Source organism: Rhamphochromis longiceps, linkage group LG18, assembly GCF_057381845.1.
Source record: "Rhamphochromis longiceps isolate RC_006_pf linkage group LG18, R_longiceps_female_GT1.1, whole genome shotgun sequence".
Lineage (NCBI taxonomy): Eukaryota > Metazoa > Chordata > Actinopteri > Cichliformes > Cichlidae > Rhamphochromis > Rhamphochromis longiceps.
The window spans coordinates 4859780-4876884 of NC_140574.1; the positions used below are offsets into that span (position 1 = coordinate 4859780).

At 40.8% G+C, this 17105-nt stretch overlaps 2 protein-coding genes across 3 annotated transcripts in view; both read left to right on the forward strand.

Annotated features, from left to right (window-relative positions):
• Positions 1-1841: 1841 nt before the first annotated feature.
• LOC146647532 (tripartite motif-containing protein 29-like) lies at positions 1842-4426 on the forward strand. The gene has a single exon (XM_085389605.1). The coding sequence runs from the start codon at positions 2627-2629 to the stop codon at positions 3911-3913; it is 1287 nt and encodes a 428-aa protein (XP_085245731.1). The 5' UTR covers positions 1842-2626; the 3' UTR covers positions 3914-4426.
• An 8945-nt stretch (positions 4427-13371) lies between these two features.
• LOC146647533 (tripartite motif-containing protein 16-like) overlaps positions 13372-17105 on the forward strand; it is a 40315-nt gene continuing 36581 nt past the window's right edge. The window contains exon 1 of one of the 2 annotated variants that reach the window (XM_085389556.1): positions 13372-17043. In XM_085389556.1, coding sequence (XP_085245682.1) covers positions 14865-16538 — 1674 coding nt within the window. In that variant the 5' untranslated portion in view covers positions 13372-14864 and the 3' untranslated portion in view covers positions 16539-17043. The remainder of the gene's footprint in view (positions 17044-17105) is intronic. The other variant, XM_085389557.1, reaches the window with a different exon arrangement.

Consider the following 17105-nt stretch of genomic DNA (forward strand, 5'->3'; position numbering starts at 1 on the left):
GGTACCCTAACAGCCGAGGGAAAAGATGACCTCCTATTCACATCAGTATGGTATATTTTACTCCCATATCACTACTCAAAGATCATATTTTATTGTTGTAGGTTGTGGAGGTGACACACACACAAGCTGTAGTTCAACAATGACTTCATTCCTCTATTGACCTATAAAGAGGTCTTGTTACATAAGATTAAAGCTGGAAACTGACACACATAAGCCCAAACACATTGTGTTATTGTGGACGTTGAAGTCACTGCATGTGTTTTTCATGAAGATTAAACTTTCCTGTGCTGTTGGTTCTTTGTTTAATTCTGTTGATTCTTACTTTTTTGTTCCTAAAGTTTAAACTAAACTCTTGTTGGATACCAGGTGTTCATTTAATAAAGCTGCAGGTTCAAACTTCTAACTGCATGAAAATGTAATGTGTAATGTCATGTGTTTCTAAGTACCATCATTGATTTTGGTCATCAAATCAGCCATTACTCATTTAATTTGATGTAAATTTCCCCTAATTTGCATATTCAGATTCAGTATTCAGTACCACATGTGAAAGTGACCCAGATCAGATTTGAAAATATTGGATTTGTGCCGTTCACACTGTCGTAGCATGATCGGATATAGGGTCGCATAGGGTCAAAAAAATCGGATTTAATGCGCTTTCGCCTGCAGTGTGAATGTAGCCTTAGTTAGTTCTTAGAGTTTGGTTTCTGTGTTCCCCTCTATTTAGTGTCTGTACCGTGTCTCTGTGCATTTCCTGTTTTATTGTGAAGGTCCATGTCTTATGTTAGTGTGTTCTGTTCACATTTCCCCTGTCTCGTGTAGTCAATTAGGATCAGCTGTGTCTTTGCCATTCCATGTCTCCCCCTGTGTGTATTTATACTATGTGTCCTCGTGTGCTCCTCGCCGGTTCATCTGTGTTTTTTCCTGCATCATTCTGTGTCGTCTCCCTGCATCTCCATTTTAGGTTTCAGTTCTGTGTTGTGTTAGTTTTTTCCAGTTTAGGTTTCACCTCCTGCTGGCCTCCTTCGCCCGTTCCTAGATGCCCCTGGTCTCATATCGCACTGGACTTCATCACTGGTCTCCCACCATCCTCAGGTAACAGTTATTCTGACCATCATCGATCGGTTCTCCAAAGCTGTGCATTTCATTGCTCTGCCTAAGCTCCCATCAGCTCTGAACACCAGCCAGATTCTTACACAGCATGTGTTCACGTTCTGGGTTTGGAGAGAGTTTTGCAAGGAACTAGGGGCTCAAGTCAGCTTACCATCCGGTTTCCATCTCAAACTAATGGGCAAATGGAACAAGCAAGCCACCTTGGCTTTCATACCTTGGCTCAGGCGATTAGAGGATCATCAGGGGGTCCTTTTGTCCCTCTGTGGGGGGGATACTCCCACTAGGTTTAAATCTGGGACTCCCCACCATTTGATCTAAGAACTGAAGAAGCTTCTCGGATGAGAGGTGATGAGAGGTGAAAAGTCTTCAAGCAACTTAAACAAGTCCAGACGCTTTTCTTTGCAAGCTGATTTGACTACGATGACCTGGATGACTGAGAACCTTCACAGACATAATAAACACAAAGTTTTGGTTCTATAACATTTTTCTATCATTGCTTTATTATGGATTAGGTGCAAGAGTTGTTAAAATGTATAATTAAATAATAGATGAATTCAATAGCAAACTGTGCCTCGTTCTCAGATGGACAGCAAGTGGAATGTGATAGATGAGATGAGGAGATGGAAGGAAGAAGAGAGGCAAAGAGTGATTCACAGGCAGAGCTTAGTTTATTTCCCAGTTTTGGTCACCGCGCTTGGAACCATAAGGGAACAATCTTTGCGTTTTATTATTATCTCATAACACTTGTTTAATCAGCTACCCTCTCTCCTGTGGACTGTTTAATCTCTACAGTCTCAGATCAACACAGCCCTGCCCTCCAGCACTATCAGCAGCAAGAGCAGAAGCAACCCCCCAAACAGCAACATTGTACCCCATCAGGTAAAAAATAGGCTACGTTTGCTTTGCATTGTGCCCACCTGATGACAGTGATGTAGTGTGATGTGATTCCATATTAGATTCTTGATGAATGTGGGTTGTTGTTCTTCAGCCTGCTTCTATGTGCCCTTTTTAACTGTGAGCACCCGCCCCTTTAAACATCTCTGCACTGCCCTGACTAAATGTATATATAAACTGTCTCTATGGTTTACAGTCTGAGTCTGACAAGCTGTCAGCTGTTCATTTCTGCTATTTGAATTGTTAAAAGAAACAAACTATTCATTTAGCAGATTAACAAAAAGAATAGAGAGGCATCCAGTTATTGACATTTATATTATTTAGTTAAAGGTTTGAACAGAAAACAATTAAACACAGAGCCTCTTCCTGCTTTCTGGAATGAATCACAGCATGAAAACCCTTCCTCTTCTTCCTGCTCTCTAGCTCAGCACCTCCTGTCTGTCCATATCTTTCTGCGTTCCCTCCCCTTTAGATCTACATTATGAAGATGGGTGTAACCAACATGTGTTAGAGCTGGCAGGCCCCATTCACAGCAGCAACACTTGTTGTTCAGATCAGAGGTCAGACCAGTTTCTATAATAAGGAAGTGAAACTTACACAGTCACTGACACTGAGAGGAGAAATGGCGCAGAAAGGAGTTCAGCTAGACCGAGAAACCTTCTCTTGTTCGATCTGTTTGGATCTACTGAAGGATCCAGTGACTCTTCCCTGTGGACACAGCTACTGCATGAAGTGTATTGAAAGCTTCTGGGATGAAGAGGAAAAGAAGAAAATCTACAGCTGCCCTCAGTGCAGACAGACTTTCACACCGAGGCCTGTCCTGGTGAAAAACACCATGTTAGCAGTTTTAGTGGAGCAGCTGAAGAAGACTGGACTCCAAGCTGCTCCTGCTGATCACTGCTATGCTGGACCTGAAGATGTGGCCTGTGATGTCTGCACTGGAAGAAAAATAAAAGCCTTCAAGTCCTGTTTATTCTGTCTGGCATCTTACTGTGAGAAACACCTTCAGCCTCATTATGATGTGGCTCCATTAAAGAAACACAAGCTGGTGGAGCCCTCCAAGAAGCTCCAGGAGAAGATCTGCTCTCGTCATGATGAGGTGATGAAGATGTTCTGCCGTACTGATCAGCAGAGTATCTGTTATCTCTGCTCTGTGGATGAACATAAAGGCCACGACACAGTCTCAGCTGCAGCAGAAAGGACTGAGAGGCAGAGAGAGCTGGAGGTGAGTCGACAAAACATCCAGCAGAGAATCCAGGACAGAGAGAAAGATGTGAAGCTGCTTCAACAGGAGGTGGAGGCCATCAATCAGTCTGCTGATCAAACAGTGGAGCACAGTGAGAAGATCTTCACTGAGCTGATCCATCTCATCCAGAAAAGAAGCTCTGATGTGAAGCAGCAGATCAGATCCCAGCAGGAAACTGAAGTGAGTCGAGTCAAAGAGCTTGAGGAGAAGCTGGAGCAGGAGATCACTGAGCTGAAGAGGAAAGATGCTGAGCTGAAGCAGCTCTCACACACAGAGGATCACATCCAGTTTCTACACAACTACCCCTCACTGTCAGCACTCAGTGAGTCTACAGACTCATCCAGCATCAATATCCGTCCTCTGAGCTACTTTGAGGATGTGACAGCAGCTGTGTCAGAGGTCAGAGATAAACTACAGGACATTCTGAGAGAGGAATGGACAAACATCTCACTGACAGTCACTGAAGTGGATGCTTTATTACCTAGTCAGGAGAGACGCCCTGTGGGTGCATTTCACCTCCCTCGCGTATTGCCTCCCCACACCCCCTTAGTGGTTCCCCGTGTATCGTTTTCCAGTGTACATCATCAATCAGCTTTCTTAGATCCAAGAAGGGCACGCCTGAACCAACTGGAAAATTTTAAAAAGAATAGAAAAAAATTCTAATGACATTCAATGAAGTGGATGTTTTACTTACACCATCAGAGCTAAAGAGGCAGGAGAGACGCCTCCTGTGTGGAGCCCTCCCCATTGAGTGTTGTTAGTGTTGCTTCTAGTACACTTCTAGATTTGTCTGTTCATGAGTTGGTATTATTTTTGTTGTAGGTATTTTATATTTCCTTGATTATTTTATTAGTTAATTTTGCTAGTTTTTCGAAGGGAAACTTCCCGTGTCTCTTTAGTCGTGGAGGCTATCACTGCTCATAATAATTTTATGATTTTCATTTTAAACATATTTTTCCAAATGTAAATCTTAAATCTAAATGTAAATCAAAAATTTTATTTAACATGTATATTAATGCTTTTGTATGTTATTGTTTCTCCTTCACTTCATGGGCTTTCCATTATCACAGTTTTTATTTTCTAAATCAAAAAGCAAATGGGGTGTTATCAGAACAAGGTTTCTGTGATCACACTTGATGAGGAGATTAGTCATTATGTTCATTGTTTAATGTGGGAACCAGCTGAAGGGTTTTCAAATAAATAAATTTTTGAACAAAGTCTTTTCCTCAGTCTTCATTCCAGGATCTTGACATCAGACTGGTGTTAGTTTGGGTGTGTTTTCCTTTGGAATTTGGGGTTTATTCTTTGGCTTTTACATTATACAGAATTTAACTCTGTTATTAGGTCCATACAAAGTGTTATATTAAAATCAATGAAAGTCTCCAAAAAGCCGCAGGAGGTCCTCAAACCTGAACACATCATCGTATAAATGAAATGAGAAATTAATGCGCACACAGACATGTAAGAAAAGGCTTCGGATTCCAGGAATTCTTTTCAAATACTGCATCACAAAGTAAAACGGATTCTGTAAATATTACATAACTCATAAACATATGAAGCTTTCTAAATGTTCGCGATAGTTACACCTTTTACAAGGCTGAGCAGTAAAAGTAAATTTCTGTTTGCACATAATGTTGACATAATGATTACAGTATGCACTGTGTTTTCTGAAATCAGCTTTGAATTTAATGTTAATGTATGCAGTGCAAAACAAAACCTTTTATTTTCACATTCTTGCAGAGGTCCGCCTGTGGTCGTAACTAATGATGGAGAGTCAGAGGTGGGAGAGTGTGTGTGTGTGTGGGGGGGGGGGAGAAAGAGAGCGGCTTCTCCCTGTCTTCCTCTTTTACAAAGAAAATGAAGGAGTGGAGGTAGAGGAGGAGAATATGGGGAGACAAAGGATAAAGATTAAGAATAATTAGTCTCTGACTGCTCATCTCACTGTCATAGTTCAGTGTGTTTGGCCCAGAGTCTTAAGATTTTTGGTGGCTCGTGATTTTTTTCTTTTGGATTTAAGAGTTCTCTTAAGTCCTTTGAGTATTATAGTGAGTTTTCTTTTCTATGATAATCAGATGATCTTAGTTTCCTTTCATGTCCTGTCTGTCTTATCCCGTCTCTGTTTTTGAAGTCTCCTGTATGAAGTAAGTCCTGTCTCTGTTTGTTTTTCTTTCTGTTCTTGTGGCAGGTCAAGTGCCTGATTGTAGGTAGCTAAAAGCATCTTCAGGTCTGATAGCATAGGGATGTTCAGCTGCTACAGTTTTTGCCTTGCAGTTAGAGGTTTCTTATTCTGAAGGTGGCTCCTTTAACATACTTTAGGGCCCTTTCATAGACGAGTAAAAGTTTATTATAGTAAGATTTAACTATTGAAAGCAAGTGGAATAACTACCAGCATCCAGTGTGCCCAAGTGAAGAAAAATAAGTTATGCAGGTCAGTTTGTGTTGCTCAGAAGCAGTTTGCAAAAAGTTGCTTATGTTATTTTTCCCAACTTTCCCCCCCATGTTCTTTTATGTGACGTTTCAGTGTGTCAGGGTCTTGTCTAAGTGTTAGTCATTGACTTCCCCTTTTATTTGATGGTCATTTGTCTCTTATGCTTTGTATTTAGTTTTACTTCCTGCGTCATTAATTCTGATGAGTCTCACCTGTGTGTTCAGTCGTTCCCTATTCCCCTGATTAGCTCTAATGTGTATAAATTAGTATGAAAAGCACAACATGTATTAGTATACATAATTTCAGTTATCCTTTGTTCTTTGTGACCTTGTCTGTTTTTCAGTCGGGATTTTGTTTGTTGCTTTTCTTCTGAATTTTTGTGGTGTTCTTGCTGGACTGTCACGAGTTGCTCTGAGGATCCACACGCAGGACTCCGGGGTTGTGATTTAACAGAGAAAGTTTTATTTACAATTTCTTCACCAAGTGTATTTACAGGCAGTGCGGAAATTGTGCTATTTACAAGATGTGAGGGGCGGGGTTCCAGGGAAAAAGGGAAATCACACACACGTCCACGCCGACCTCTCTCCACACGGGGACGGGTCTGGGGAATCTAGAGACACAGAAACACACTTTAACGTCTGATATGTCGGCACGGGACACTTAAGCTAGACCTGTACTAATGGGAGTCTTCACAACAATCCAGCGTCAAACAGCAGACCTTCTCCCTCTTAAATACCCGCTGGTCTAATGAGGCCCAGGTGTTCCCAATCGGCGTGGGCTGAGGGCGTGAACCCACCATGAGTTCCATGAGAGAGAGATACCCATTTGTGTGAATGTGAATGGTTATTTTGGAATCACCAATTAACCTAACCCCACTAATTGCACGTTTTGACTGTGGGAGGAATGCTGGAGTACCCAGAGAGGTTGAACTTCCACCTATAAAATTAAAAGTATTTTCTTTTGACTCACTTTGTCTGAGAATCTGCATTTGGCTCCTGCACACACATAACAGTCAGAGCTTCTGGACAAAAATAATTTCACCCAAATCTGTTAAAAATAAAATTAACCTGAGCAGGTTTAAAATAAAGCAAAGAAAGGAGAATCCCTTTATTAACTAAATACAGTTAGATTTAAATGACTCTGCTTTTATCTACATACCTAACTGTTGTTTCCTAGTGTTAAAATTACTGCACCTGGGTGCGGTCCTCTCTTAATGTAAGGCACGTCACATCTCCTGTAAAAATTAAATAAATGAGATACAATTGACATTTGCACATCCGTCAAGCAATGCTGTTAAAGGCTCTCAGCTGCTACTGTCAGGGTTGCTAAGCAACAGGAGCAGCGCGTCGTAGGCTAGACGATCTCAATTAAAGCAGCCTCGGAGAAGGATGCAGCCCCTGAATTGGGACACAGCTTTAGTACTCAAGGGCTCTGATGGATGTTATCTTCAGGTGTGATACATATATGTCTGCAGTTAGCTGGAAGATTTTGGTTTGACAAATATTTCAGTTACTGAAGCAACAATGTCTTCAGTTCAGCATTTGAGAGACTTTATCAGGGAGAGACTAACTGCTACAGCTGAAGACATCTCCTCTGAGGCTGAAAAAACGATGGTCCAGTATGAGGAGGAGATCAGCCGTCAACGCAGACTGCTGGATATCAGCCGGAAACCCGAGACAAAGTTACACATGACAGGTATGTATAACTGCGATGATCATGCAGGACCCTGATCAGAGCTCAGTTTTAGGCTAATAGAGTAAAATCAAGGTGCAGATATATATATACATACACACACACACACACGTAAACTTTTAGCATTAAACACTGAGTAAGGCGCAGAGAAAGTCACTTTTGAGGTTAAAATGTGAGACAAAACTTGTGCCACAGCTGGCTGACAGCTTGATCTCTCTGTCCCTTACCCTGTGTGCCCTGAAGCAGGAGTTATCTGCTCCTCACCACCCATCTTCATCCTTTGAGATGTGTTTAGTGATCAAAATCACCGCCTAATCAGGGCCAAACTCCCTGCAAGACGACCCTGTGTCTCCCATCACTCTCGTCTCTTTTAAACAAACAAATCGATTCGACTTAAATGTAAGTTTTATTTTCAAAATTTACCCTGTTAAATAAGTGAAACTGCAATAGGTTTATGTGACCAAAAATAATCATGATTATGAATTTTGCTGTAAGCTTTTGCAGCAGCTTTAGCTCAGACTAAAATGATTCAGCTGTGTGGAGGAAATCTGGGGGAAAAAGCTCACTTCCAATGTCTTTGAGTCTTTCATTAAAGCTGCAGAAGGACCAGCATGAACAGACACACAAAGCATTTTGTGCAGGCTGGATAACGAAGAACTGCACTCTGAGAGACAGTTATTGAGTGAGCCTGCCTGATAAAGAAAGACCGACCTTGAGACTGAATGAAAAGAGCTACAATGAGCAAACTGGTTCAGACTGGCTGCATACTTACTTCCTGTACACATAAACTGTGGAAAATTACAAAGTAATAAATAATAATAATAATAATAATAAATAATATAAATATAAATAATATTTGGAAGCTTCTATGGAGATGACCATATATCGCACCTCTTTCCTTAATATTAGTCATTTAGTTTGAGTCATAGTCATAAGTCTCATTACACGACATGACATCACACAGCTCCACACCTCAGTCAGATTCATTATATGTTGATAAACCTCTTGAGCTGTAGCATCTCTTTGTTGAAGGGGTCAAAACAAAAATTCATGCACCAAATGATAAGAAAACAATACATACTATGCACAACTAACACAGAACGAATAAGACAAGCAAACAGAAAACAAAAGGTCACAAGACAAATAAATAAAATGATAGCTTTTTACAAAGCAACGATAAAACAAATGAACACTGATGAACTTAATGAAAATATATGTAGTCTGGTTTGAGAAACAAAACATGTTTGAATAAGTAAAAAGCTAACATGGAGCAGAAATTTGAAATATTCAAAGGTAGTATTTCACACAGAAAGAGCCAAAAAAATAAAATCTTTGATCCAAAGACCAACTTCCTCAGATACAAAATGGACATTAATGATGAAACTATAGAGAGAAATTACACAGTTTGTCCAAACATACACAAAAAGGGCTTGCAAACAAAAAAACATTCATTACAACTAAAAATACAACAAATGTAGCTCATTTCCCAACACGGGACCTGCAGGCTTTTAGATAGTACATAGATCAGGTTGGTAGAGATCATTATAACACACTATAAAATAATTTAAAATACCCCAAATGTCAGACTAGTTAGTCAAGTGTGGCTAATGTTATAAGTGCTAACAAGCAAGCCTACTTTTTTTCACAGGTCCACACATCTTAATGTGGTTAAACATTACTCCTGTTTAGTTATATGCAGGACTGTACTGGGGCATAAACCCAGGCTATGAGCCTGACATATTTGCTTTTTAGGGCTGTCATTATATCTGATTTTCTTAAGTTTACATGTTACACGGTGTATTTGCTAGTTAAATGCATCACTGCTTTATTTTGCAGGGTGAGAATGTTTATTCAGAGACAGAGAAAGATGTAAGAACAAGACAGGTTGAATTCTGTTTCTGTGAAATGAACACTGACTTTGTGTTATTCAAATGTTTGGTAACTCATCTACAATGTGGGATACAGCAAACAAGCAATTCAATTTATGTTGTTTTCCCATTGCTTGTTATGTTTTCTACATAACAGATGAGTACTATTCTTCCATCCATCCACTTATCCGAAGTTGGGTCAGTAAGCTAAGCACACTTTTCCAGACATTCCTCTCCAACTGAGGGATCCTGTGGAACTGGATCATCTAGCCTGGCATTCCCAGGCTAGATGAGTAATTTTTATGTCTCCAGCAGGTTTCTGGGCATGACCAGAACACCTGCAAAGGGAGGTGCCCACGAGGCATCCTCGAACCATCTGAAATCGCTCCTTTCAACGTGCAGGTTTACACTTTGTATACAAACCCATATATAATATAATTTTAGAAATCACATTGAACGATCCACTAAAAAGTAATAACTGACTAAAGAAAATAACAGAATGCACCTCAGCAGGTCAATGTTATGATGGTGAGTTCATGGATGACATGAAGGCAGCTTCTTTATGGCAGCGGACGAAGACAAAGAAAACAAAGGGGGAACTCAGTCAGCTTTAGTTTTCCAAGTATTCTACTTTATCAACTTGCTGAGCATTTTCTTTTTCAAGTTGTTGAAGCCAGGACTGAAGATCCAGAACATTAAGATCACATGCAGTTGACTTCTAAACTGGAAACAAAAACTGACTTATGCAAACTGGAATTAATAGGATTGACTTTTGAAGCAAACAGGTCAGGTTTAATATTTTGAATGACATACCATACTGTTTTTAGTGTTTTCCTGTCATAACATTAGGAAGCTTTTTTCTTGTGTCCTTTTGTTCCTTCAGCAATCCCACAACAACATGAATGTAAGGAAGAGGAGGGTCTCCTCCAGCAGGTCTGCATCCCGGAGAGGAACTCCAGTCTTGATCAGAAAGACCCAGGGCATCCAGAGATTAAAGAGGAACCAGAGGAACTCTACACCAGTCAAGAGGGAGAGCACCTTATACTGAAAGAGGAGACTGATACCTTTATGGTTACGTCTACTTGTGAGGAAAGTGAACCAAACAGTGACCAGCTCCTTTCTCACAACTGTCCTGAACCAGAGAGCAGAGATGAGGAAGAAAGCAAGTATGTGGACTCAGGATCGACTAGATGTGCAGATCTGTTGAGACATCAAATAGACAGAAGTCATATTAGCAGAGTAAATGACTCTCAGGCTTTAGACAGCCAGTGTAAAACTGATACAAGTAGAAAGTCTGTAAAATGTGACACTTGTGGAAAAACCTTTCAGTGTAAATCCAACCTGACTAAACATCTGAGAACACACACAGGTGAAAAGCCACATTCATGTAGCATCTGTGGGAAAGGATTTAGTCAGATGGCAAACTTGAAAACACACATGAGAATTCACACGGGCGAGAAGCCACATTCTTGCAACACCTGTGGGAAGAGATTCAGTCACATGATAACTTTGAAAACTCACGTGCAAAATCACACAGGTGACAAGCCGCATTCTTGTAGCACCTGCGGGAAAAGATTCAGTCGTATGATACACTTGAAAACTCACATCAGAATTCATACAGGTGAGAGGCCACATTCGTGTAGCACCTGTGGTAAAAGATTCAGTCAGAAATCAACACTGGAAACTCATGTAAGAATCCACACAGGTGAGAAGCCACATTCTTGTGCGATCTGTGGGAAAAGATTTAGTCAGATGGCAAACCTGAAACGACACATGGGAATTCATACTAGTTAAAGATTACAAATGAGTGAGAGCTGTCAGACATGGCAGTGTGCCGATGATAGAGCCCACACTGGTGACAAACCAAATCACTGCAACAACTAAGGGAAAATGTGACCTCATATTCAGGTTGAGACGTGCACAGAACTCTCAGAATTGTTTATTTGGCTTATTATTATGACGCATTGGAACCTTTTTTTATTGTACTTTTTAAAAAAAATAAATTGTGACGTGGTGACCAGAGAACAAAACAGTTTTTCCCCTGCATCTTTGGGTTGGCGAACGTTTCCTGGCTGATGTCTGTGCTTACATGCCGAATACTATCCGAGAACTATTCAGCATGTACCTGGGCTACTTAGGGTCCCCAACACTCAACATAAGAAGTGAAGTAAAACCTGCAGGGGTGTGATTGAAGGGAATAGCCTGTCCAGTCTAAATCCAAGCAGTGCTTTGTCGGGCTTCTGTGATAGTCCTACTTTATTCATAATCAACACCATCTTCAAACAAGTGTGTCTATGAGTGCACATCGCACCTGAGCCATAGATTGCTGATCAATTTTGTAATCATATAGTCAGGTCTGCAGCTGTATGTTCTGAACTGTCAGGTTATGAGTTGTCAGTTGATCATTAGCTAGTGGTGAGTTGGAGGAAGTGGTGGGGAAGGATGCCAGAACGACCTTGCATACCCATACTGTAGATGTGCTGAAAGCATCTGGTAGAGGTTCCAGTTCACAAGATCTTCAACTCTGAGAGCTTTAACTGCATTCTGATGAGCTAGGGACATTGACTCTGAATGGACCGTTTCACGTGTTTTTCTGTCTCGGAGTAGAGCTCCTACTCCCCAAATATCAAAAGGAGATGTTTAAGGTGGTTTTTGCATATAACCAGAAAGTGTCCAGTGTGAAGTGTTCTGGGCACTGCAGGATGTGGCCCCAGGAGAAACAATGGAGAGATTATATCTTTCAGCTGGTTTGGGAACTCATTGGTGTCCCTTAGGAAAAACTAGAGGAGGTGGCTGGAAAAATTAAACTCTGGGTGTCTCTGCTTATACCTGCTGCTATACTTGCTGCTGTGACCTAGAAATGGATTACCTGTCCAACTGTCAAAAATTACAACTCTGGCTCCTTGAAAGTAAAATGTAAAGAAAAGAGGGGTGCTCAATACATTTGCACAGTACTGGTAACTGGTTTTGTTTTACCTCTATTTTAATTTTCTACTGTATTTTTTATTTTTTTAATATATAGTTTATCAATTTTGTTGTACAGTACTTTGTGATTACATGTCTGTGAAAAGTGCTATGTAAATAAATTTACTGACTGTGGTTAATCAGCTAAGTTAATGAATGGATTTTTCTTCCTTTGCTTCATTTTTTAATCTGCTCAATTTCTTTTTATTTGTTTTAGTTTTACAGATTTGGGTGAAATTCGTTTTAGAGTTTTGACATTATATTATTATTAAAATCTGAGAGTGTTTTGACAGAAATACTGATGGAAACTGCAGGAAACATTTCAGCATCATTAAACCAGTATGTCAGCTCTTGGGAGCAAAATTACAACAACAACATAGTAAGAAAAAGAAAATGATTTAAATCATTTTTTTCTTTCAACTGCTCCCTTTAGGGGTCGCCAGAGTGACTCATCTTCCAGTATCTCACACAGTTTCTAGCATCCTCTTTAGTTATGCCAGCCCTCTTCGTCTTTTTCTTCACTACATCCACAATGTATAACATCAGTAGTGTTTGTGGTAATCATTACAACACTTCATCATCTTCCCACAAAATTTGTATTCAGTTGACTTTAGTTTTCAAACGCCACAGACATGAGATGTTGGTTTTCTACGGTCTTAAACTGAGCTATCTTTTAAAATCTGAATTGTACAAAGCTTCTGAATATTTTAGGATTTTGATAAGTATAAGTTACTGAGTTGTATAAAACTGCCCCCACACATCCAGACTCACTAAAACGTTTGGCCTTTGAACAAAAAATCTGTATTTTTTTTATACTTTTCATCCTTTTTGATTGATTTCACTTTGCTTGTGTTTTACTTTCTATAAATGAAATCTGTCATCATTAGGGATGGGAGTCACAAACTGGTTCCCAACAGTTAAATTCCTTGGATTTGTTAATCTCCTTGCCTGTTGATTCTGCTCATCAGTTCCACTCACACTTGCTACAGTTTAAGATAAGATACCTTTATTAGTCCCACGAGTAGGAAATTTCATGTTAAGGCTGCCGACCTATTGCACGCAATGGCGGCGCCATCTTAACCTCTGACAATACATACATTACACAGAAACATCACATGGGGAAGACAGGTCAGAGAGGTATAACAATGGAAAATGCACCACATGAGGAAAGATAAGGAGAAAAAAATAAGTCTCCCCAGACTGAGCTCCAACAGGGAGATCAGTTTGAGAACAGAAAAAACCCACCTCTGCACAGAGTGTACCAGATTAGGAAAATACGGTGCAGTCTGCAGAGTGGATATGGACATAACCTTTATTTTTATTGCACAAAAGGATGAGATGATACCAGAGGTATAATTCAAATGCTGCAGCACAAAACTCATCCTTAGCTGATGGCAATGGCACCTAGCATTGTCTTCTGCTGCTGCAGGGCATTTCCTTCAAAGAGGAACATGTTATATGTTCAGAGATGCTCTTCTGCTTGCCTTAGTTTGTAACAAGCGGCTACTTGAGTCATTGTTGCCTTCAAAAGTGCTCAAAGTACTCTGGCCATTCTCCTCTGACCTCTGACATCAACAAAAAATGTTCACCCAGAAAACTTCAGCTTGCTAGACTTTTTTTAGACCGTTCTCTGTAGATCTTAGATGTGGTTGTGATAGAAAATCCAATAGATCAGCAAGTGTCTGAAATACTCAGACTGGACCGTCTGACCACAGCACTTTCACAGGCACTTTGTAGGGTGAAACATTTCTATATTGATGGGACTGGACTGCAGCAGGATCATAGAATATTTCAGGAGTATGAAAATGGTGTGAGTCATGCGCTTTGGCCATCAAAGCCAGGCAGTCTCAACCAAGTTGAACATCTTTCATGATTCATGATTTCATCATTATCTTTTGAATGTCGTAAAATAAAGTGATCTTAACAATTTCATCAAAACTCTAAAAAAAACTTTTTTTTCCCCATTTCATTTGTTCTTTAGATTTTAAGAGACTTGCAGAATCAATACCGTGAAAGACTGAAGCTGTTCTGAGGGCACATGGTACACAAAAACCTCATGAAGAAGTTTTTTCCTTTAATTTGTCACCTGTCTGTATCTCACTGCTCCAGTTTTGATATCTTTGTGGATAACGGTGTCTGAGCCTGTTTGGTCAGAAAAGATTGTTCATGACATGATACTAAAATAATTTAATTAACTATGTGTATTTTTAAAAAAAATATTACATTTACGTCCAATAAAGGCATGGGCTCCATATTCTCACATGACACATGGTCTATTTCTGTCAAAAGTTACCTTTTATATAAATGGCACACAGGAATAGACAGAAAAAGCAGCGATGTCTGCACTGGGATGAAGGAAAAGAAGCTAAAATTATTTTAGCAGACTTAAACAAGTTTTGAAAAAAATGTGAAACAAGCTCTGTTATAAGAAGTGTTCAGCAAGTATTTCTCCTCTTCCTGAAATGAATCACACCCTTCATCTTCTTCCTGCTCTCTAACTCAAGACTTCCTTTCTGTCAACATGTTTCCGTGTTCTCCCCTTTCGATCTGCAGTTTGAAGATGAATGTGACAAACATGTGCTGACACTGGTGAATCAGAGCTCAGACTAGTGTCAGTCATACGGAAGTGAAACTCGCAAAGTCGCTGACACTGAGAGGAGAAATGGCGCAGAAAGGAGTTCAGCTGACACAAGAAACTTTCTCTTGTTCGATCTGTTTGGATCTACTGAAGAATCCAGTGACTATTCCCTGTGGACACAGCTACTGCATGAACTGTATTAAAAGCTTCTGGGATGGAGAGGAAAAGAAGAAAATCTACAGCTGCCCTCAGTGCCGGAGGACTTTCACAGCGAGGCCTGTCCTGGTGAAAAACACCATGTTAGCAGTTTTAGTGGAGGAGCTGAAGAAGACTGGACTCCAAGCTGCTCCTGCTGATCACTGCTATGCTGGACCTGAAGATGTGGCCTGTGATGTCTGCACTGGAAGAAAAATGAAAGCCTTCAAGTCCTGTTTAGTCTGTCTGGCATCTTACTGTGAGAAACACCTTCAGCCTCATTATGATGTGGCTCCATTAAAGAAACACAAGCTGGTGGAGCCCTCCAAGAAGCTCCAGGAGAACATCTGCTCTCGTCATGATGAGGTGATGAAGATGTTCTGCCGTACTGATCAGCAGAGTATCTGTTATCTCTGCTCTGTGGATGAACATAAAGGCCACGACACAGTCTCAGCTGCAGCAGAAAGGACTGAGAGGCAGAGAGAGCTGGAGGTGAGTCGACAAAACATCCAGCAGAGAATCCAGGACAGAGAGAAAGATGTGAAGCTGCTTCAACAGGAGGTGGAGGCCATCAATCAGTCTGCTGATCAAACAGTGGAGCACAGTGAGAAGATCTTCACTGAGCTGATCCATCTCATCCAGAAAAGAAGCTCTGATGTGAAGCAGCAGATCAGATCCCAGCAGGAAACTGAAGTGAGTCGAGTCAAAGAGCTTCAGGAGAAGCTGGAGCAGGAGATCACTGAGCTGAAGAGGAAAGATGCTGAGCTGAAGCAGCTCTCACACACAGAGGATCACATCCAGTTTCTACACAACTACCCCTCACTGTCAGCACTCAGTGAGTCTACAGACTCATCCAGCATCAATATCCGTCCTCTGAGCTACTTTGAGGATGTGACAGCAGCTGTGTCAGAGGTCAGAGATAAACTACAGGACATTCTGAGAGAGGAACGGACAAACATCTCACTGACAGTCACTGAAGTGGATGTTTCACTGTCACAACCAGAGCCAAAGACCAGAGCTGGATTCTTAAAATATTCGCGTAACATCACACTGGATCCAAACACAGCAAACACACAGCTGTTATTATCAGAGGGGAACAGAAAAGCAACATTTGTGAAATATCAGCAGTCTTATCCTGATCATCCAAACAGATTCAGATATTGTTATCAAGTCCTGGGTAGAGAACGTCTGACTGGACGTTGTTACTGGGAGGTGGAGAGGAAAGGGCGAGTTTATGTAGCAGTCGCATACAAGAACATTAGCAGAGCAGGGTGTGGAAAAGTGTGTGGATTTGGTCGTAATGACAAATCTTGGGCATTAGATTGTTCCAAAAACAGTTACACATTTTGGCATAACAACATTGAAACTCCAGTTTCAGGTCATGGGTCCTCCAGAGTAGGAGTGTACCTGGATCACAGAGCAGGTATTTTGTCTTTCTATAAAGTCTCTGAAACCATGACTATGCTCCACAGAGTTCAGACCACATTCACTCAGCCGCTTTTTGCTGGACTTTGGTTTTACAATAATTATGGAGATATTGCTGAGTTCATCAAACTGAAATAGACTGAACTCGTTCATATTGTTGTGGGTTTAAATTGGAGTGGATTTTTCACTTGAGCTAGAATTTTTGGGATCGGCCCGAGTTTCGCCTTAATGTGTCATGCATTGTGTAGTATACATGGAGTAACGAGAAGCGAGTAACACCTCACAACCAGTTCCCGATCAGCAATCATATGGTCACAAGAAAGTCAAACCTTTTTGAAATCCTGGTCGCCCCTCGTGAGAGTATCCACTGTTGAAGCAGTGCCACAAGCCAATTTAACGCAACCTCTCACACTGCGCGTGCCCAAACACAGAAGCGAAAAAGTCGGAGCAACATGGCAGTGCAGCGTGTGATCTAGACAAAGGCTATGGACGCCTAACTTGTAGAACTTTGGCAAGTTCATCTGAGGCTTTTCAATGTGTCCTCACAAAACTATCACGACCACAGCAACCGTGAAGAGTTAGATGGACTTTGCTGCTCAGTTATGTTTTCATTAGCAATTTAGAAAAGTTGATGGTGGTGTGTGTGTGCGTGTGTGTGTGTGTGTGCGCGTGTGTGTGTGTGTGCGTGTGCGTGTGCGTGTGTGT